This window comes from Rhododendron vialii, chromosome 6a (assembly GCF_030253575.1).
Source record: "Rhododendron vialii isolate Sample 1 chromosome 6a, ASM3025357v1".
Lineage (NCBI taxonomy): Eukaryota > Viridiplantae > Streptophyta > Magnoliopsida > Ericales > Ericaceae > Rhododendron > Rhododendron vialii.
This window is the reverse complement of record NC_080562.1, coordinates 10721851-10743759: the sequence shown is the minus strand read 5'-3', so window position 1 is coordinate 10743759 and position 21909 is coordinate 10721851. Positions and strand designations below refer to the sequence as shown.

Sequence of the window (21909 nt, the reverse complement as noted above, 5' to 3'; positions counted from 1 at the left end):
ACGAAACTCTGAATTGGACGTTGTCCCTTTTGCTCTCAGTAATTGATATGCAGAAGTTGTCTGACTGCTCAGCTTCTTGAGTTCATGGATAATTCTCTGAATTTGACATTAGGTAAGCAGAGCAGGGATGGAGAAAAGAAGTTGGAATTTGCAATCACAAATCCTCTCATTTGTTAAGTTCAAGTTAAGGAGATGTTTTCTTCCCTTGCACCTTTAATTTGTTGAGTTCATGTTGAACAAAGACACATGCCTTCTTCCCTTGAATTGTTCATCTCACCGATGGTTACCAGATTGGCTCCAGGCTTAATTAGGGAAGAGGTTGTGCAATGACGAGCTGTTTTTTTTTTTTTTTTGAATTGAGATCCACAGATTGTTTCTTGCTTTTTTCTTCTTCTTGAACTGTCGAGGTAAGAGGTCTTGGCTTCGAGGCTTCTACATGTTTGGGTAAGAGATGACAAATGGTTGGTCTCTTTTCAAAAGCTGTGTTATTTTCTATGAGAGTCGAGCACTTCTGGGTTCAAAGATCTCGGTGACTTCTTTTAAACGAGTGCAAAAGGTTTAGCAATTATGCTTACAGGTGCTTTAAACTAGTGACTAGTGACTAGTGACTTCTGTGTTGTTAGAAAGGAAAAAAAGTCATAATATCCTCAGCAGTTTTCTTGGATTAGATGAAAGTCGCTTTCCATAACCACCGTTGGAGGTGTTGGTTCTCTACTAAGACTTCTACGCCATTGTCATCTTCACTACCATGGATCTCCCCAGCTATGGGATTGCTTCAAGAGATGAAAAAAAAGGCTGCAGAGCTGATGTCGTCACCTTGAATGTGATACTTGGAGGATTGTGCAGATAAGGTAGGCTTGAGGAGGCTCTTTGGGTGCTTTATAAGCCACCTTACGAGGGTTGTTCTTTGAACAAAGCAAGTTACTAGATTGTGTTGAATTTTTTGTGGAAAGAAGGGGATTTATGTAAAGCTCTTGTTATTGCATTCGATGTTGGGTAGGGGGTTTTTGCTTCATTTCGCTACTTAAAAATGAATTACTGGTTCGTCTTTGCGAGGATGGGGAGTAAGCGGATGCTGCGACAGTGTTGTTTGGATTGGTGGAGATGGGGTTCAAACCGGAGCCTGATTTACCGGAGTATTTTGGTTGATGCGATATGTGGGGAGCGAAAGTTATTGCCTGCATTTGTTCTACTAGATGAGTTACGGCAGGTGTCTGGCTTTCAACATGAACAGCAGTTGATAAGATTGGGCAATAGCAATGCATATCAATCGAGTTTTGGCGAAAGAGTAAGTGTTGCGTAGGATGATATGATGCAGTTCTGGTTTTACAAGGAGCAGCTTATTCAAAGTAGAGCGACCATGTATTTATTTAGTTATTGTCTGCTGGTTTTTTTCTGAGTCCAATTTCCAGTGGTTCAAGAAGAAATAATCTCTCCTGGAACTCAACTTTTTTTCTATTAGAACTGGGAAAGAAAATCACTTAAAGTTGAGCTTTTTTTTTTTTGGCTTGGCCACGCATTATAAAAGCAACAGAACTGGTTCTTAATTAGAATGCAACCGAAATTCACGACGACGGGTCCAAAGGGCTGTTATTGAAGTATTGTGCTACTTCTCGTCTTCTTTTTCCGGCTAAGTTTATGCAACTTAACCGCACTAATTTTATAAAAGAGACGGTGAAACGTTCTTTAACACCAATTGCTATGCATATTCTTGCCCACAGTACAAATTCTTCTCACAAAACCCAATGAAGTACCGCTTGTGGAACAAAACATCGAGCACTGGAAAGCTGCTAGTGTTGGTTGATATCACTAACTCACTTGTGTCCATCTGACAACCCTTGAAATGCGTAGGATACTGAATTTCCTCAATGCAGGAACTGAAACGGTAACAAGGGTGACAGATTTTATCAAAAATTCTAAATACAACCCATCCAGGGATTTGAGAGCCAACTTCAGATGGTATACTACAATGGTAAGATAAGCTTAGTCATATTCCATATACACATTAACAAAGTAAATTTTAAGCTGGCTATTACATCGAAAATGATCAGTCCTCAAACCAACTTATGCCGCTTGCAGTACCATACATGAACGCAGCACGAGAAGAAGGATCATGATTGATGCACCAAGAAGAGTATATGTGCACATTTCATAATTACCATATTGAATGCTTCAGCCCAAGGCCATTGCACGTTAATATAAGGCCTTTGTAACGGTTAAGGTACTCCTGCACTCCCAACAAGGGTTTAAACGTCAATTCAACCAATCTTAGCTTCTGAAAGAAAATATTTTGTTAACAGGGTTTGAAATGGAACCAAACAAGAAACGAGAGATCTTACAATGATATTGTAATCGTACACGTACGGCATCCCTTTCTTGTCGTATTCTCGCCTTTTGACAGGATCACTCAGCACTGATAAGAACATAATAAGCAGCTTGTTAGCTACAAATACACTGATAAGATCAAAATAAGCAGTTCGTTAGCTACAAATTGTTTAGATATGACAGAGAGTCACACATTAGCATTTCTTGCTTCCCACAGGTATAAAAGTAACTTAAACTTCTGCCAGGCTGCAGTAGTCACCTGAAAAATGGCACCATTCAAGGACACGAAACAACCTGAATCCTATGGGCTAATATTTTAGAAACAAGAAGCATCAGTACGACAACATTTATTTTAACTAAAGAACAATATTTCCAAGTAGGGTCAAACATCCTTAGAGTTACGTAAAACACTCTTCCCCCTTTAAATTCCATTAAAGCAGGCATATAGATTACATCAGAGTTTCTTTGGTTGGTGCAACCTATAACAAACATGGTTAATGCATGGATGAATGACGTGTGTCAAGAATTTCATTATGTAAAAGAATTCGTTATTTCCCTGCCCTAAGATAAGTCCAAACTTTATCAAAGGAGCACCAAGGGCAGGGTAGGGTCACCTATATTTCAGTGGGTTCACTTCTCGAGAAAATATTGAAAGAAAATTAGACGTATAAAATCATACTAGCACTTTACAGTCAATTTCAAACTTATTCTTCCATATTCGCTGCATCATTGAACTTCTAGAACTAAATCCAATAATAAACTCTTAAAACTCTATTTAGTACGATATTGGTAGAAACCGAAGAATCCTGCCTACCCTTGGATATCTACTTGTAAAATTAGCTTTGATTCTTCTCGTCATGACTAAAATTGTGGGAAGATGTTTTTCAGCAATGAAATTGATGAAAATTTTTCCTCTTGAGACGATACTTAAGTTGCTTCTTTAACTCGAAGTGCAACAAACTAGAGTACCAAACAGCCTGTCCAGGTGGGAGGGAAAAAACTCTATACCAGCAAGGAGGGATTCCAGATAGAAGACGCAATTGTCCACATACTTAAAAGTGGTGTTTCTCAAAAAAAATAAAAATTAGGCCTAAAAAGATAAGGCTACAGAAAGCAGATAAAGAAAGAAGAGGTGAGAGGCCAGCACCAACAAAGTAGGAAAAGCACCATAAGAGAAACAACTAAACTGAATAAAATCCATGAAAATCGTTGTCCTAGATCCAATTATGCATACTATAAACTCCAAACCCTTAAACCTCTTAGTAGTGCTTGTCAGCATAGATTTTGCACCACTATGTTTCAGTTCTCTTCCTGCCGCATGCTTAAAGTAAGTCAATCACCAATGTGAGTGACACCCAATGCAGGTATTGCAAGTTCTTCCATTACTTGCACACAGTCATCCATGGTCTTAGGTACTTCTAAGTTCTAAGGATGCATTGGTTGGCTACAGATTAATACACATGTATCAGTGTAACTTAAGACTCGTAAGCCTTATCAACTTAAGTCACCAAAACCATTCAACATTCTATCTTATCTTGTAACCACTAAAAATGCACCAGTGAAACCAGTGCCAAAAGAATGTTGCTAGAATTAGCTTCTAAGATAGAGTCCATATGCTCAAACGCTGCATAAGAATCACACAATAAAAACAGCAGGGAAGTTTCAGTGACACGTCGAGGAAAACCTGTCTTTTTCACTTAAAGAACGATTCCACTCCTAAGAGTTCAATTAAAGGATCGGAACGTTTTATTTTGCATTAATAATATGCAACACCTCTCTAGGTATTTCCCCATGCATCCTAATGATGTTTTCTATCATTTCTCTATTCATGGCTCTTATTCCAATCAGTATCCACAATATCGTAAGAGTCAGCTTTCCTTCCTAGTAAGACGGACATGGTCACGTATGCTTGCAATGTCCAACACCCAGCCCATCACAAATAACTTCAAAGGAATCAAAGCTATAGAGCACCAAATTTTGAAGATTGATAAATTTATGACAGCTCAACCGCATATATCAACAACCTGTCAAAGCCCAGACATGGTACTGTATAGTTGCTTTTGAATTTGTATATTTGAATGTACAAGGTTGAGCCCCGTCTGGTGCTTTTAGTTGTATTTCTTTCTTAAGATTCAATGTTAGCTTCAGTATTGGTAGCTCCAATATCAAGCCACTTTCTGAGTCATAATTGACTATGCAAAGGGAATATAAATTGAGGGACAAGAAACTGGATATTTATAACAGAGTTATTTAGTAAAAGTAAAACATGTGTTTCTCATACATATATTCTGCATCAACCTCATGTTCTAATTTTCCAACAAAAAAGCTTTCTTCAAAGGACGGACAAACCAACAAACGCCACAACCCAACACACCCCCCCCCCCCCCCCCCGCGGCCCCTTTGTTTGAGAAGATCTAAACAAAAACGTATACATTAACCTTCTTTTGTAAGAAAATAGTGATTGTTGTACTAAAACAAAAAAGAAAATGAAGAAGCTCCTATTTCATCAATCGAACTACACAAACTAGGCTAGACCTCTTTGTTCACACATGACATGACACTCGCTTCGGCACCTTCTCCGCAAGAAAGATCCTCCTCCAAACCACCAATTTTGTAGTATCCAAGTCCAAAAACCAAAGTCTTCACAACTACACAGTTACGATTGTCATGCCGATCAAAAAAAAAAAATTGTATTCATACCCGTTGGACCACTAATTAACTTTTTACCTTTTCATCAGTCGTGCTTCAGAACAGAATCTGAAATTAAACTACAAAATGGAACTGGAACATTCTACACCAAATACATCTCAATCAATCATATGTTGCTCGCATACACTAATCTTTCTTCTAACGAGACAGTCAACAATTTTATATTGCACTCCATCTTTCCGACCACACAAAGCTGAATCATTAAATTCTCCAAATTCCTTCGAACTCCAAAACTCTGTCTCGGTCTCTCCCAATCAACAAACCCAATAACTGCTTATATAAAACAGCTTGCAAGATAAACTTGGGCTTGTACATCATGTATAAGCTCAATGCCTGACTAAACATGAATCACATTTACTAAGTTTAGGTTTATAACGTCAGCATTAAGAACTTCTTCACAAGGACTAATACATAAATTTGAATACATAATAAAAGCACTTATTCACAGGGTATAAACTATTTGAATCTAATTACTAACCCTGATAAGCCTCGTTTATCTCTTGAAATCTCAAAGTAGCACTATCCTGATCTTTTTGCTTATCCGGGTGCCATTTCTGTCCAAAGACAATCCACTGAGTCAGTGACAATTCAAAGACAAGAAGAAGAAAAAGGTACAGCTCATAAGTTTAGCAACTTTTTAGAAGAATAAGGCTAGGTTTGGACTAAATAATTTTTTGGGAAAGACAATAGATATTATTAACTTCCAGTTACCTTTTTCTTAGTTTTCCATTCTTATAATTTCTACATCACATCTCGTCAATCTCGTCAAGAGGAATTAGGAAAGCATACAAATATAGACAAAATTGAAAAAAGTTCATATAAAAGTTACGACGCCGAAGACACAAACTTTTTCAACCTTCAACTTTTTTGTCTTTTTTGAGCATTTTTTCTTTTTAGTTCACTTTTTTCAACTTTGGTCTGTACTTTATTTTTGTACTTTTCCGATTCCTCTTGTCGAGACACATGTGACATATCTAGAAAAAATTGAAAGAAAACGACCAAAATAATGGCGGCATAAATCTAGCCCAAAGGGACTCTAAATTCAAATAATTTTCAAAGGATGCAGCAATAACATCAAGTGCATAAAAATCTGAATTTTTTATATTGAGAATAGTGCACAAAAATTTGATGACAATCAAAAATCAGCATTCAATAGAGAAAGCGGAGACGAACCAAAGCTAAACGGATATAGTTCGATCGAATGGCGTCGTCCGTAGCATCGTAATCCACTTCCAATACCCCATAGTAATCCTACACACACAGACAATTACAAAGCAAAATCAAACGCATAACAGAGAAACAGCGTCGACAGGCAGTTCAAACCCTAGAAGTAGTTTCTGTGAAAAAAAGGAAGGAATTTGAAGCGACCTTGAGCTTGGACAGAGCGGAGAAGATGTCGAAGTTGAGATAAGAGTCGTGTTCTTCTTCTCGTTCTGTGTCTTGGTTTCCAAAAGCGAAATCTTGCCGGTCGAATTCGTCCCACATCATGGTGTTGGTTTGGATTTTGGATTCGGAGGAAGCGCGGAGAGCGCGGAACGGAGTTGGTTTCGGTCTGGCGATCGGAGGTAATTTTTCTGTGTTTGTTTGTTTGTGGGGTTCTACTGTTTTCGAATGCGGTTGTTTAACCCCAAAAAATTTAGAACGAGTCTACACCGAATCCGGATCTCCCTGTCCGACTCACATCCGGACAGGCGCCTGTCCAGATGTGAGTCGGACAGGTGATCCGGAGTGGTCTACACCTGGTGTCTATTATTAGGTCCCGTTTCAGAAATTTTCTTAAAAAATAAGCAGCTTATTTCATATTTTCAAACTCAAAAATAAAGCAAATGAAAAATATTTTTTCAATTTTTTTTGCATCGTATAAAAGATCTCACCGAAATCTTCCAAAAAATATCCATATTGCATATTTTTAAATTTCAATAAATCCATAATATTTGAGCTTGAAATTATCTTTTTTAAAAATAAGTGTTTTTTTTTTCTGGAATGGAGCCTTAGAATAGTTACTTTTCAAATAAAGATAGGCTATCTACATTAAAAGGTATAATAAATAAGTATAAAATGTGACAAAAAATTATTAAAGACGAAAAACACTAATGACAAAATAGTCAAAAATTTTGGAAATATTATTTCTGAGAGAACCAAACAAAGTGATTCATATGTCTCCCCTCTCCCCTCTATTGACGAAATTTTGAGTCCTACAAGGGACAGAGTTTAGAGTTCAGAGCTATGGATAAGCTCAAGTTCCTTTGTTTAATTTCCCATTAACCCGCTAACTATAAAATACGGCTGAAAAAAAAAATAGTACTCCGTACTAGTCTGGTGGCAATACTTTTTTATTTTATATTTTATTAAAGCCCTCTCAACTATGACTGATTTTCACTTAGTCTCTATTTCCATTTTTTATCAGTTTTACGTTAAATTTTTGTGGATTATTGGTTAGTCTCGTCTAGAAAAATTACAAAAGGAAAAAAAATAACTTTTATTCAAATATTCTGAAATATATCCAAAACAAATCTCAAAAAAACTAGAATTTGGGGGGATATTTCTCAATTTTTTGGGGGTAAAAGTAAAAAAAAAATTACTTTTCTAATTCATCTCGTCGAGACGAAGTAATAATTTATAAAAATTTGACGCAAAACTAAAAAATACAAAAAAAAAATTGAATAAGAACGAAAACTAAAAATTCAAAAAATCACCACAAAAAAAAAAAAAAAACTACTTGAAACGGGGATTTAATCTTCATAATATTTAAAACTCAACACTTAACTCCCTTAAAATATTCATCCGGCGATAATAAACTCCTTCCGTTAACAAAGTATTATGATTTTTAGACGAAATTTGTCGTGTGAGCAAAAAAACTACATGATAAATAAGATTTTATGATTAAATTACTATATATTCTTTTGATCTAAAGTGACTTCTCAAAATTCGAGGCAGCCAGGAAGGTACAAAGAAACTAATTGTTTGGGTTAGTTGTGAGGGAATTGCAAGCGGTCGCGAGATATGAGGTGAATAATTGGTGTTGGAATAGTTTTCGTTGGAATGTGCTGATTGAATTTGGTGTTTAATGTTGTAGCAGTGGTTTTAAGGAGGCTATGGATGAAGGTTAAGGTGAAAAAAAATGTGGTGGGCTGATGATTTTGACAAGCAATAGGATAAATTGTGATTTTTCGTTGACTCCATCTTTGACATCCAGAATTCATATAGTTTATAAAGAGGTTAGGTTTTGAGTTTAAAACTTTAGAGAGATTAAAAGTGAAGATGAGTCATCATTGAGGGGTTCAATGTAGTTTACCCTATTTTTAGTATTAGGCTCCCGTTGGCTGGCCTAACTTCCTAGGAATTAATCTCGGTCGAGTCAAACTAAATAATGTTCAAATTAGTACTCCTATAACACAATCTACTCAAAATTAAGAAAAAAATTAACTAAAAAGACGACGGAGAAGAGCCAAAAAGTAGGTCTTTCTCATTTAGACCGTCTTTTGTGTCTTTTTTTTATTTTTAACATTGGTTAATGTATTAACTTTCTGATCCCTGTCATTATGACGAATGATATGTGTAAAAATTTAGCTCGAATCTAGTAAAAATTACTGTAAGAGAATACAACAACAAAAAAAGTCGTACCAAAAAATTGCGTGAAAAAAAAAAAAAAGAAGGCCAAAAGGGGTCTCAAGGCATAATTGGAAAAAAGAAAAAAAAACCTGTATTTTTTCAAGAATTTTTTTATTTTAATTTTTACTAGATTCGTCTCAACTAGAAAAATCAAAATTATAGATAGACAAAAGTTGGAAAAACTTCACTAATGACGGAAAAATTCAAAAATTATAGTCTTTTAGTGTCTTTAACATCATCTCATGGAGCCGCCTATTTCTCTCTCTCCCTCTCTCAAAACCCTAGCCACCACAACTTATCTTCTTCCTTCCCCTCCCCCCCTTGGGTTTCATACCCGTGTGCGGCGGCGGGAGGGGAAGGCTATGGTACTACCGACTCCCTTTCTTTATTTTTTCCTTTTTTTTCCTTCCTTCTCTCTGGATCAACAACTTGTCGTCTGATCTGTGAGAGTTTTATCTCTTGCTCTACAAGAGTTTTGTCTCTCATTCAACGAGAGTTATTAGTTTCATCTTTGGACGAATTTTGTCTACAGATCAGGTTCTCTCAATCGATATTGCTTCACAATGATATATGTGCTTCAGTGCTCTATCCCTACACGATGTATTTGGTGAGGCAACTCATAACGGCTTGGCAGATCTGTAGTTCTTGAGAGTTCCTTAATGCATTCATACTTAGGTGAAGTGCATCTGATCGTCTGGATATTTGGTGTCTTTTGTCATTAACTTTGCACTTTTTCTCGTTTGAGACTCTTAATTAAATATTAGACAGTTTAAAAGTGTCATTGTTTCATCAAACCATGTCTAGGTTAGGATGAAAGATATTGATTGCCTTGTGATTTACGTGTTTTGTACAGTATTTGTTAGACGATTAGTTTGGCTTTGTCCAAGTTTTTTGTAATAATCTCTATTTTGTAAGTGTCGTTGAGCGTTTATCAATACAATCTTCTCACTTTTGACAAAAAAAAAAAAACATCATCTCATAAGAACTTCTTTCCTCTTTGGTCTTTATATTAATACTTTTTTTATTTTTCTCATCGAGACAAACGATGTAATTCAAAATTATGATGAAAAGCTAAAAAAAATAACTAAAAAAGTTAAATAATACCGACTGTGTTTAACAAAAATTAGTTTAGTACAAACGCTCTCTAAGGGTGCATTCTTGTAAACTTTTTGACTAAATTCTTTTTGGTATTTTTTTACTTGTCGTGACTTTTTGTTGTAATTTTTTGGATTAATCATTCGTCTCGATGAGAGGAATAAAAAAAGTATAAAAATGTGGGCCGATGTTAAAAAAATATCATATATATAAGACGATACGTTAGACAAAAAAGATAGCTATTTTATATTTTTTTCGTCTTTAGTAAAAAAAAAAATTCTTCATAATTTTTTTACTTTTTAGACTCTTTTGGTCGAGATGATGATTAACTCAAAAAATATAAAGCAAATCCAACAAAAATTCATAAGAGACGAACAAAATACTCAAAACGAAGAAGAAGAAGAAGAAGAAGAAGAAATTTACAAGAGTGGAGCCTAAATCCCCCTAAGTAGTCAACTTTATTATTGATGACATTAAAAGTAATATCCACAGCTAACTACTGAAAGCGTGGATCCTAAAAAATAAAGAAAAAAATATAATTTATTCATATTATCTCTAACATCATCTTCCATCCCCATTTAATATTATCAAAATAATCTAGACATGATTTTTGTCATGGTAACATTAACATGATGTTTTCAATTTTCCTATCGAACTACGTCACACATTTTAAAATCACATTGACCTAAATTAATTTTTGTGATATTATGTTTTTTTTTTCATGGATTCTTCATCTCAACTAGTTGAATTAGAAATGTATAATAATTTAGATTGAAATTGGAAAAAGAATTATATATGACGACACTAAAGACAATAAAAACATCGATTTCAAACATTTTTCATCTCTAAGTTAACATCTTCTTGATTTTCATTTTTTTCTTTACTTTTTAAATTCAACTCGTCTAGATAGATTATTAATTTCAAACAACTTTAATGCAAATTCAACAAAAAATAAGAGAAGATGAAGAAAAATACCCGAAAACGAAAATTTAGTTACAGGTATTTTCGGTTGATTGGCATTCTTGAAAATACCATTAGTGGCATCCCTTATATTTGTATATACTAGGTGCCCCTTCATGCATGGCACGAACGCATGCCCGTTGAAGAGAGGAAGTTTTGATATAGGTTAGATATGCCTTGTTTGTAATTTTACCGTTGCAAGGAATAGAAGTGGGTGAAAATAGGTGTAGCATGGATATAGGTTGCTAGAATCACATAAATTGATCAAAGGATCAAAAGTATCAGTTCATCTAGATATGCATAATATAGTGCACAGACGTGGATATATTACATAGGTTGATTAAAGTATCAAAAGGACCAGCTGATGTAGATATAGACAACACAGTGCATCAAAAGCATTAGTTGATTTTGAGATGGTCAAGGAGCATAAGATTAGTAGAGCAGGGAGTAGGCATTCATAGCAACGTGAAAGTACTTCAAAAGGGAGCAGCCATTGATAGTAGAGGTGGGAGTAGGCTTTATGGCTTCAGTTCAGCTTGCGTTTTTTGCCTGGAATTTCGAAGATGCTGATGCCGTGACGCTTTTTTCGTTTTTGATTGTTGTTGGAAGAGGTAGGACCAGTGGTTGTTGAAGATTCTGTTGGTCATCCGGTGTTGGCAATGGTATGGCAGACATTGAATAGACATTGAACTTGCACTGCGAAATTCCAGCATAGGTGTTCATGTAAGCTTTGAGTGTGATGTTGCATCTCTTGGGTTCAGCAAGCTGGTCAAGGAGCTCGGGCGAGAGTGGTGCCTGCATGATGTATTTAAGAAGCAGTGGTTATTTTGTGTGATAAAGGGAGCATGTTTAAGTGGTGTTTGGCGTAAAAAGGAGTAATGTTGTTACATTAGGTTCAGTTGTGTCTATGTTGGCTCCCGTAATGCCGTATAATTGCTCGGCAATTTTTGGGAAGATTGTTGCCTCGATCGATGCTGTTGGATCGCTGACCTCAATGTTGAACTTAACCCTGTCATTTTGGGAGATAGCAGGAAGTTTAAATGTTGATTGTAGATTGCACGTATCTGTTTTGGGAGGGAAAGTTTGTACCTTGCTAGTGGTGGAACTCGTTGGGAACAGTAATTGCACCAGAGCTCATGATCTTCATATGCATTCGATGCTCTGTTGCATAGTGAGCAAGCAAGGTAATAGAACCGTTGATTGAAATTGGTGAGTTTTGCTATGCCTTTCACATTAATGAGTTGGACCTGTGATGAGCTTGCAACTTTTTTTTTTTTTTTTTTTGGGGGGGGGGGGGGGTGGGGGGTTAAGGAAGAGCAAAACTAAACTATCTATGCATTATTAATATTACATTAGATAAAACGAACCTAAACTATTGTATCATTAGCTTAGTACAGGGGTCTGCGAATCTATAGGGTCAAGTTATGAGACAGTTGTGCAATATATTTAAACTAATGGCAAGTGAACCCAACAAATAATTTGCATTATTTTTTGTGAGTCCCCTAAGCAAACCCTTTTTGATAGGATAGAAAGATAATTAGGCATAAACAGAAATCATGAGAATTGAATGCAATAGAGCTTTGATACCATAACTACATGATTGTTAGATATGGGTTAACTGTAAGTGCTTGTTTTGCTTTACCTTTTCTGCTTTGTTGCTTTACATGTAAAAGTAACTCGGTGAGTTTACTGTTTTGGGGCTTAGCTAACGGGTGATTAGAGGCTAATTTTTCCTATTTTATGCGTATTATTTTTTGTGCATGGCTGGTGCTTCATGTGTGTATACACGCGCACACACACACATACATGTCGATATGTATATATTTGTATTTTTGGGGGGTGGGGGGAAACCAAAAAGAAAAGAAGGGAAAAGAGGTATATGTGAACAGAAAATGAGAGTGTCTTGGGGTCATGTTATGTTACTTAGTACCTAGAATATTTTTTAAAGTCCGCTTACGTTACATTTTTTAGAATGCTCAAAATAGGCGGTACCAATAAGAACAGATGCTTCCTAACTCGGTGTTTTTGGGAGAGTTTATGCATGAATTTTTTATTTGGTGTTGTTCAGTATGTTTGGGAGTTGGCTCATACTTGTCCTTGTGTTTGTGTCGGTTTTCAGTTTGTTTTATATGTATTCAAAGCGAGAGATAAGCTAAAGGAACGGACCCTTAAATGATGCTTCACTGTTAATAACTAACTGCTACCATCTCGATCGTAGATTTTTGGAAGGGAACAAGGATATACATTTTGAGAATCATGTAAAAGCAGTGGCTGACATATAGTGGATGTCTATAGTTGGTCTATTTGGACAACGACAGTAAGGAAAGATAAATAGAGTAAACATAAGAAAGACAAAAGAGGCTTTGGATTGTTCCATTATCATTACCTTCTCGACTGAGGTAGGAAGGTTGATAACGTTGATTGCATCAGTTAATGGAGGGGCAGCAGATTCGACCATGAGAGCTTGCATTGCTGCCATTGGTGGTAATTCTCTGATCTTGGCGGCATTGGCAAGGCACCTGAAGAAGTTTTTGGATTATGAAATCAATCATGGTTGGAGCTACAATAAAATATATTGGAATTGACATAGGTACCAGGATTGGAGTGCTGCATTTTCTGGTATTTATGGATTGAGGACAAACGATGAGGTAATTTTGGTGGCAAGGGAAAGACCTGGAAGAGAAGATGAATTTTATTGTTTTTGTATCTGAGGTAAACATAATGAAATATGCAGGAAGTGATGATTACCGTAGTATGTCGAAGTTTTCAACCTGTGTCCAAGTGCAACTAGAAATGTGCCTGGTAAAGTTGTCATTGCGAGTGCTTCATAATCGCTGAAGTGATCCCAGAGAGATATGATCATCGACTGCAAGCTAAGAATCGGAGTATTTTTAGCATGGATTAGTTTTGATAATGAAATGGAAGGGTTATTCAGTTTTTGTTCATTTTTACCTTTGATCTATAACACTGACATCTGTAACACGCGATTGATTTGCTGGTTTTTGAGTGCCAACTTCAAGAATGGCAAATAGGACATCTAGTAAATGAATTAGTAACGTGTTAGTTATAAAATTAGCACAGTGTATGTGATGCGGGAGAGTAGATGAAAACATAGTAGTCAATGAAAACATAGTGGTCAATACTAAAGGATAGTTTTTCAAATGTAGCACACAATGGAAAGCACCGACCATAGCAAAAAGAGAAGCAGAACATACATTCCGAAAGTCAGGCCCATAGACATTGTAGTAAATGAATCTCGCTACTGCATGAGAATCAACAAGAACCGAAGGAAAGCAAGCAGTCTGTAGATTACCTATAACAGAAAAGAAAAATCACATAAATATTAGCTAAAGGTGAAAACAAGGAGAGAGTACGCAGAAAGACAATTTGTTTGGTAACACATTCGAGTGCCAACCTGAAGGTGGGGGCAAATCTTGTCAGCGACCACTTAGCCCAGACCAATCAAACACAAGTTCACAGCCATCTTTATCAAACAGTCACATAAAAGATCCACTTACGTTCGCACGAAAAAACAATCCTATGGTCAACCTCGAGCTGATGTGCCTGGCGGAACTCGTCCCAATTTTTGCGAAACACATGGTTGATAATCTCTAGTGACTAATGCTATGTTTGGTTTGTGTTTTGAAAAGTTTTTTGAAAAATAGTAGGGGTAATAAGTGGAGAGAGATAGAGAAAGAAATGTTGAAAGTAGAGAGAATCTAGGGGGAATTTTTTGAAAATTCTTTTCAAAAAGCAAAGAGAATCCAAGTACTTGAACCATTAGTAGGGAAGTATTGACGAAGAGCACGGGGCAATCTCTACAGAAAAGCCAGACAACTCTATTACTTTATGTATCAGACCCCAGGGGAAACCTGTAGCCAAGGGAGAGGGGTGAAACCATAAGAAAATGTAAGAGCTAACGTCAGTGACACCAGGCATGGAAAGTTTTTTTAGATACCAACATTGATCAACAACTGCGCAGAAAAATCTTACAAGTTAATCGCACAGAAAAAGGCAGAAATGAAAAGCTGTGTAAATGGAAGATGCAAATCGGCACAATAGATAACATTCTCAAATTTGGGCAGCAAAAATCATAGTCTTGGTGTATATATACCTTCCTCACTGTACCTCACAAACGAATGGTACACAAGACCATCCAACCATGCATTTTACTGGAAGCCACAATTCCACTCACTAACATAGCCCAAATTGAAAACACCCTGGTAGTCTTCAACAAACTCATGAGATGGCTGGTAAACCATACGATTGTCATTACCACGCACCGCAAAAGTAGCAATCACCTGTTCCCCTTCAGCTGTTTGCAGAAAATATGAAGCTACTGTAGAAGAAGACAAGGGAGAAGGGTTGGGAATCTTATCCCAACGGAGAAACGGAGCATGGACTACCATCCTCTCCTGCAAAATAAACGCACAAAAAAGACAGCTAAACTGAAGAGCATCCACGCATGAGCGAGACAACACAAAACCAAATCTCCAAACAACAACTCCGAGTAACAAATAAAGCCAAGGAGCTAACACTATGAGCAGCACAAGTGACCAGCACAGGAAACAACAAAAAGATAATGGGATCTCGGCAACAAAATAAACGGACCCAACGCCATTGGGGAGCCCACCCAACTAAGCTAATCACAGAATCAACACCACAAACGAAGAGACCCAACGAACCGAACCGAAAATGCAGAACAACAACGCAAAACAGAGAAGGAGACGAAGGCAGAATAGTTACCTGGAAAATGACGCAGCAGAAAGCCCTAGAAACAGAGAGGATAACGCCAGAAATCACTGGAGCTGGCTCCAACAAAAGATAAAAAAAAAAAACGAAATGCAAAGGAGTGAGGACAGCCATCAGGGAAGACAATAGAACGAACGGGCGAGATACTGCACGCATCCCACAGACCACCAAGATTATGCCAGCTAGCCCACTACCCTAGGCTCATGCAAAATTACCATTTTAGACACCCAAAGCCCTCTAGCCTAGAACCTCCGGGGGCATTATTGGAAAAATCGGACCAAATTGGGCATATCCCTCAAACCTGTTCTTATTATTTAGGAGTAGGAAAAAATCTCAATATTGTTTGATGAAGTTTATTGCTGCTCCCAAATAGTAATGTTTGTGGGTCCTGCAGAGCTCTATTTTTTTATACTATATAAATGCTAAGTTAGTAATGTGGGTCTCATTCCTATTGTAAGATAAAATGTAAATACTATATTTGTGCTTGAAATCCTCTTTTTATTATTATACGGTTGAAATTTGACTGACAATTTACCAAATTATATCTAACTTGAGGTCCGCGAAGGACGATGGAAAAACACATATTCCCACTGCGTGGGATGGGATCCTCTTTTTTATTATCATCCGGTTGGAATTTAACCGACAATTTGTAAATTTAATTTTTATTCGAAATCCACAGATGACTATGGAAACAAATACTCGCAATGCCTGGGATCCTCTTTTTATTATTATGCGGTTTGGAATTCAACCAAAATTTTTTACCAAATTTAATTTTACTTGAAGTCCGTAAATGACGATGGAAACGCATACTACTCCCACTCTGTGGAATCTCTTTTTATTTCTCCTATGCGGTTAGAATTCAACCAACATATAGCCGGCAAACTGTTGTTCACCGTTGGATCTCCTCATTTATGTGGTGACAACCCTACATCAAAAGCCTCACACAATCCTTACAAAGGAATCCTCGTAGAGGATCCAGATCCCGAAAGCAATGCCTTTCTTACCACTATACATGGATTTCTCGCTGTTTTATCTCTTAGGCTACGAAAATCCTATTGGTACCGATGGTACCGTAGGGAAAATGCACCGACGGCCACCAGACGGCAGTCTCCGGCCACCGGGCGGCCGATCCGAGCGGTCCAAAAATTTTAAAAAACAAAACCGAGTGGGCCTTGGCGAGAATCAATGGCATTTGAGATGTGTAGGGTACTTGATCCGAGCATCCATTTTTCGTCTATATATGTATACATGTGTATATACATGAAAAAGGGTTCTCAGATCAAATACCCTACACACCTCGGATGTTGTTGATTCTCGCGCAAGCCCACTCGGTTTTGTTTTTTAAAATTTTTGGACGGCTCGGATCGGCCGTCCGGTGGCCGGAGACGGCGTTCCGGTGGCTGTCGGTGCATTTTCTCTACGGTACCATCAGTACCAATAGCAGTACTCCTTAGGCTATCCACAGTGGTATAATAAAAAATGGATAACCAAAAGTTGACACATCAGCTTTTGATTATCCATTTAAGAGGTTGCTAAACTTAACAATATTGAGGTCCGCAATGATCACTTCTAATCCATAACCAAAATAAATGGTCCATTACAATTTCACTTTCCCCTTATGTTTTCCACCATTTGATCACTTCCCATCATTACGTTTTTTTTTTTTTGGGCAAAAATATATCGATTACCTCCCTTAATTTTGGGGAAAAAATTGGTGACTTCCTTCTCTCATATTATGAATTTGGAAAAAAGAAAATCATGTACTCAAAAAAAAAATTAGATGTATTCTTGAATTTGAAAAAGAATACAAGGTTCTTCATGTACTCAATCACAGGGAGAGGAACGAAAAAAGAATAAAATAGAAACGGGAAAAAAAGTGAAATACCTTAATCCGGCGACAGTGAGTTGAATTGTACATGAGAGATATGAGCTTCAGTTTTGGAGGGAAAGGAAGAGAGGGAAAGAAAGAAAAACAATTTGTGGATGAAGAGAAGGAGATATAGAGTAGACAAATAAAATAAGAAGAAAATACCATTTAAAACACGCGTGTATACAAAATTTGGAACCAGTTAACTTATGTGGTGTGGGATTCACAAATTTTGATTATTGAAAAATGTTGCTAGTTTTGCTTATCCAAAACCCAAAATTTGATTATTTCTAAGAATAATGCTAAGTTTGATTATATCATTGTGAGCCATCTTTTACACCAACATTGTTAACTTTAAAAATAATTTGCTTTTGATTATACCACTGTGGATGGCCTTAGGGGCTAGGCACTACCCCCGTAAAGCCCACCTTCGGGACATATTATGCAAAAAAGTTTAGCCATTGAGAGTCCAAATTTATGGCTTTTTTCATTTTACTTATTGATTTTTTGGCTTTTTGAATTATGGTTAGAATGCATTTTAAATTTGATTAGTGGTTGGAAAATATGTGCAGAATGTATTTTGCAAGTAATATTTCGGAGATATGTGCAAAATATATTATATTGGTTCTTTTGTTAACCAAAAATGAGAAGTCAAAAAGCTCATTTTCCCATACTTTTGTCTTTTGTTTTCTAAATACCAAAATGGAAAAATCATTCTTTGAGAATAAATTTTTGAAATGGGGAACCCGAACACTCAAAATGTGAAAAGCAGAAAATGAAAGGGCAAAAAGTTGGAAACCAAACACCCAAAAAAATTTGTTTCAGCAAGTTTATTATTTTTAAGCTTGAAAATTATAAATAACTATATTGTTATGTAAAAAATAGGAAAATGAGATGTTAATATTATACTTTTGTGCACAAGAACGAAAAAGAGGGTGGATATACAAAAGAGATTGTAACAATTACTATCTAAATTTTTTGGGCTTAATAAGGTTTCTAGAAGAGAATCTGTATCATTGACTTTTAGTGATCTTTGCTGTCTAGCTTTTTGTGTACCTTTTTAAGGTTATTAATTCGTCTTGACAAGATAATTAACAAAGTAGAAACATATAAATTGGAATTGAAACAACTCTGATAAGACAATACCAAGAAAATAAAGACAGTTAATTCAAACCTTTTTCGTCTTTAGAGTTTTTGACCTTTGTTTGTGATTTGTAAGCTTTTAGACTCATCTCGTCAGGAAAACTATTAATCCAAAAAACTTAACGCAAGTCCAATAAAAATTTAGAAAAAATGAACCAATTTATCGAAATTAAAATCTAGGCCAGATGACCCGTAAAACTTAAGTTTGGCCTAAATTAATATTTCTTAAGGACAGTCGGCGTTATTAGCTTTTAGTGATATTATTTAGTTTTTCATCAAAATTTTCCAACCACAATAAAATCGTACTACATTAAGACATGCATTACTAATTAACTACAAAAATTTATAGAACATACTATTCATAAAAATATCCAAAAATTATTTTGTACAATTTTTTAGGGTATGTTTTGCATTGTCATTGACAAGCTTTCAAAGTGATCATTATGGTCTTATTATGACCTTCTTTTAAGATATTTCCTCAAGACGGTTAATAAACTAATAATAATTGGACCATACAACGAAAGTTGAAAAATAAAAATATCTTTATTTATGTATAATTGTGTATGCTATATAGAACTCTTACGTAGATATATGTGATATTACTAGAATTTTTTTTGGGTGTTTGAGGGGAGGTTACATCCGTCTTTGACTAGACCATATGACTTTGTTTTTGGATTCGGCTCCTCTCCATTCTTGAAGAAAACAGGATTGGTTTAGTTTTGATTTTTTCTTTATATCATCCTAAATTTATTTTGATGATTGGAGGAACTGTTCGTCATGTAGATTTCAGTGAGAATACAAGTCATATCAAGAATAATATTAATTAGTATCTGATTAACATGATTTTAAAGAAAAAATAGACTGACACACTGGATTGGACTCATTGATTCAAGACAAATATAAATCGATCACTTGTTGAACGATTTTTGAATAATGTGATTTTTGGGATGATTGCATTTCTTTACAAGCTTTACAATATGAACAAGACCGATCATCAAAATAAGCCCTCAACTAGACCCCAAAAAATCTAACTGAAACAGTTCAGTTTTTATCGAAACCATCTCGCTCCTTATTCTTTTTTCGGTAAATAACTAGCAAAAATGATACTCACACAATAATTCAAACACAATAAATTACACAATTTCTCACATACATATGGGTTCTATACACACTACTACGTATGGGCCCCACATGTATGTGAGAAATTGTGTAATTTATTGTGTTTGAATTATTGTGTGAGTAACATTGTTGAATAACTAGTCCGAGGGTGACTTGCCAAAACTAGGTGACAGTGATTGGCCACCGTCCATGCATTTTTCTTGTGCAGTTTCGATCGTGTCTTGTACGTACCTGAGCCTATATCGTCCCCAGTCTGGTAGGCAAAACTTGGAAGAATAATTGAAGGGAATATTCTAGTTCATTGCTGTGGTAACACTCACAATAAAAGGCCAATTTTGTTAACAACTATATGCTCTCAACCAATTGGGGGTGCTTCTAAGGGCCTGTTCCGCAACGCGAAATAAGAACTTATTTTTTAAGAAGGTAATTTCAAGTTTAAAAATGATAAGTTTATTAAAATTTAAAAATATGCAATATGGATCTTGTTTGAAAGATTTTATTGAGATCTTTAATACGGTGTAAAAAAAATTAAAAAATTATTTTTCATTTGTATTATTTTTTTAGTTTCAAAATATGAAATAAGTACTTATTTTTTAAGAAGGTGTTCTGAAACGGGCTCTAAATAAACCCAATTCTTTTAACTCCGGGGTTTGAGCCCGGTTGTGGGTTTTTTTGGGTTCAGGTATATGGAGTATGGACAGCCTCTGAATCCTTTATAAACTAATTTATTAACTTCTCATAACCCTTGCTTATGTATGACTTGTGGCAAAAAAAAAAGTGGACAAAACTAATAGGGAAAACTATTATAAATTGTACAACTTAACAAAATCTATGATAAATAAGATTCACATTTCAATTATTTTAAGTTCTTGGAAACACACATGTACAAGTAATAATTCAATGTCATTGGGGCACTATGCGGTAGTGCTGCAAACTATTCTCTTCACACATTTGTATGAGCTCCATAATTTTGGGGACCACACAAATATGTAATAGAGAAAGAGGTTGATGCACTACATGTAGTGCCTCAAAGTCCAAAGACATTGAATAATTTTTCCCCTATGTACAAGAATAACTTCATAGAGGGAAAATAAAGGGTAAATTACATTAAGCCCCCCTTAACTATCATCCATTTTCGAGTTGTCCCCTTATTGTTTGAACTCAAACACTTAACCCCCTTAAACTATACAATTTGCAAATGGGGTGAACTCTGTTAATGGGAAACGTTAACTGACTCTTTTGCACTGTAGCCATTAGCCCTACATCATCTTCCTCAAAATGTGTTGAAATGGACTCACGGCCATTAACAACCTACCTCAACAACACCAATTAACCTCACCTGCGGTGTGCAGTGAATAAGCCCATACTCTCTCTCTCTCTCTCTCTCTCTCTCTCTCTCTCTCTCTTATAAGTCTCATCTCTCCCACAAAATCAAATAGCCAATTCCAGTTATACTCCCCAGTCTCCACCAATTTACATCCCTGATGTCACTTCCACCATCGCAGGCGAATTGAATAACCTTTGGAACACAATCAGTTCTGGGTTGACAGGGACGAGATGTTGGCCGAAGCTTTTGGTCCCTGAGTCGTGCTCTTCCGCTAAGGTGTAATGGTTTTGGGGTTCAATTTGGATAGGGTTTACTTCAATCGATGGGTCGATTATGGTAGAAGAGGAACTGAGACTCTTGTGGCAGGCTCAATTGGTGGTTTTAGCGCCGGCTATAGTAATCAGAGCTTGATTGAGTCCATAAAGGAGGTGTGAAAATCAATTATCTAAACAAATGAGTGCAAAATTCAGGCCCTGTTCCGCTCAAGTTCGTATTTTTTATAGTACATATTTATTTTTGGATGCTGCTAAATACAACTGCAAATTTACTACATGTAGCCAATTCATAAAAGTAAATTTTTGGATTCCCTTTTATGAATTGGTTGCATGTAGTAAATTCGCAGTTGTATTTAGCCGGGCCCTTATTTTTTGCTCTAAGAAATATGTCATTCTCTCCCAATATATCACCTTTAATTCAAAAAATACTTACGACATCCTTTAAGAGCATCTCTACTTCTTACTCAAATCTTGACTTAAACTCAAATTTGAGTAAAAATCGTCTAAAACCCTTTTCCACTCCTTATCCAAACCTATACCAAATTTGAGTTTTACTCAAATTTAGACTCAAATTTGGTTAAAACTCAAATTCTTACTTAAATTTTTGAAGGCAAATTTTACACCTTTAAATTTACAATATTGCTATTAATGAAGTTTTTATTCAAATTTGTGCATATTTGTGCTTGGATTTGAGTTTACTTATTGGAACACACAATACCAAATTA

General features: G+C 35.9%; 2 protein-coding genes across 2 annotated transcripts; both read right to left on the bottom strand.

The window, feature by feature from the left end:
• Window positions 1-1878: 1878 nt before the first annotated feature.
• On the bottom strand, window positions 1879-6664 carry LOC131331390 (uncharacterized). Its single transcript, XM_058365311.1, has 5 exons — window positions 6403-6664; window positions 6208-6285; window positions 5513-5588; window positions 2340-2413; window positions 1879-2227 (listed from the first exon to the last, which is right to left on the bottom strand). The coding sequence occupies exons 1-5, from the start codon at window positions 6520-6522 to the stop codon at window positions 2156-2158; spliced, it is 420 nt and encodes a 139-aa protein (XP_058221294.1). The 5' UTR covers window positions 6523-6664; the 3' UTR covers window positions 1879-2155.
• A 4248-nt stretch (window positions 6665-10912) lies between these two features.
• LOC131331389 (uncharacterized) lies at window positions 10913-13233 on the bottom strand. The gene is made up of 4 exons (XM_058365310.1): window positions 13088-13233; window positions 11791-11948; window positions 11590-11710; window positions 10913-11496 (listed from the first exon to the last, which is right to left on the bottom strand). Exons 1-4 carry the CDS (start codon window positions 13178-13180, stop codon window positions 11233-11235), a joined length of 636 nt encoding a protein of 211 aa, XP_058221293.1. The 5' UTR covers window positions 13181-13233; the 3' UTR covers window positions 10913-11232.
• Between the last annotated feature and the right edge of the window lie 8676 nt (window positions 13234-21909).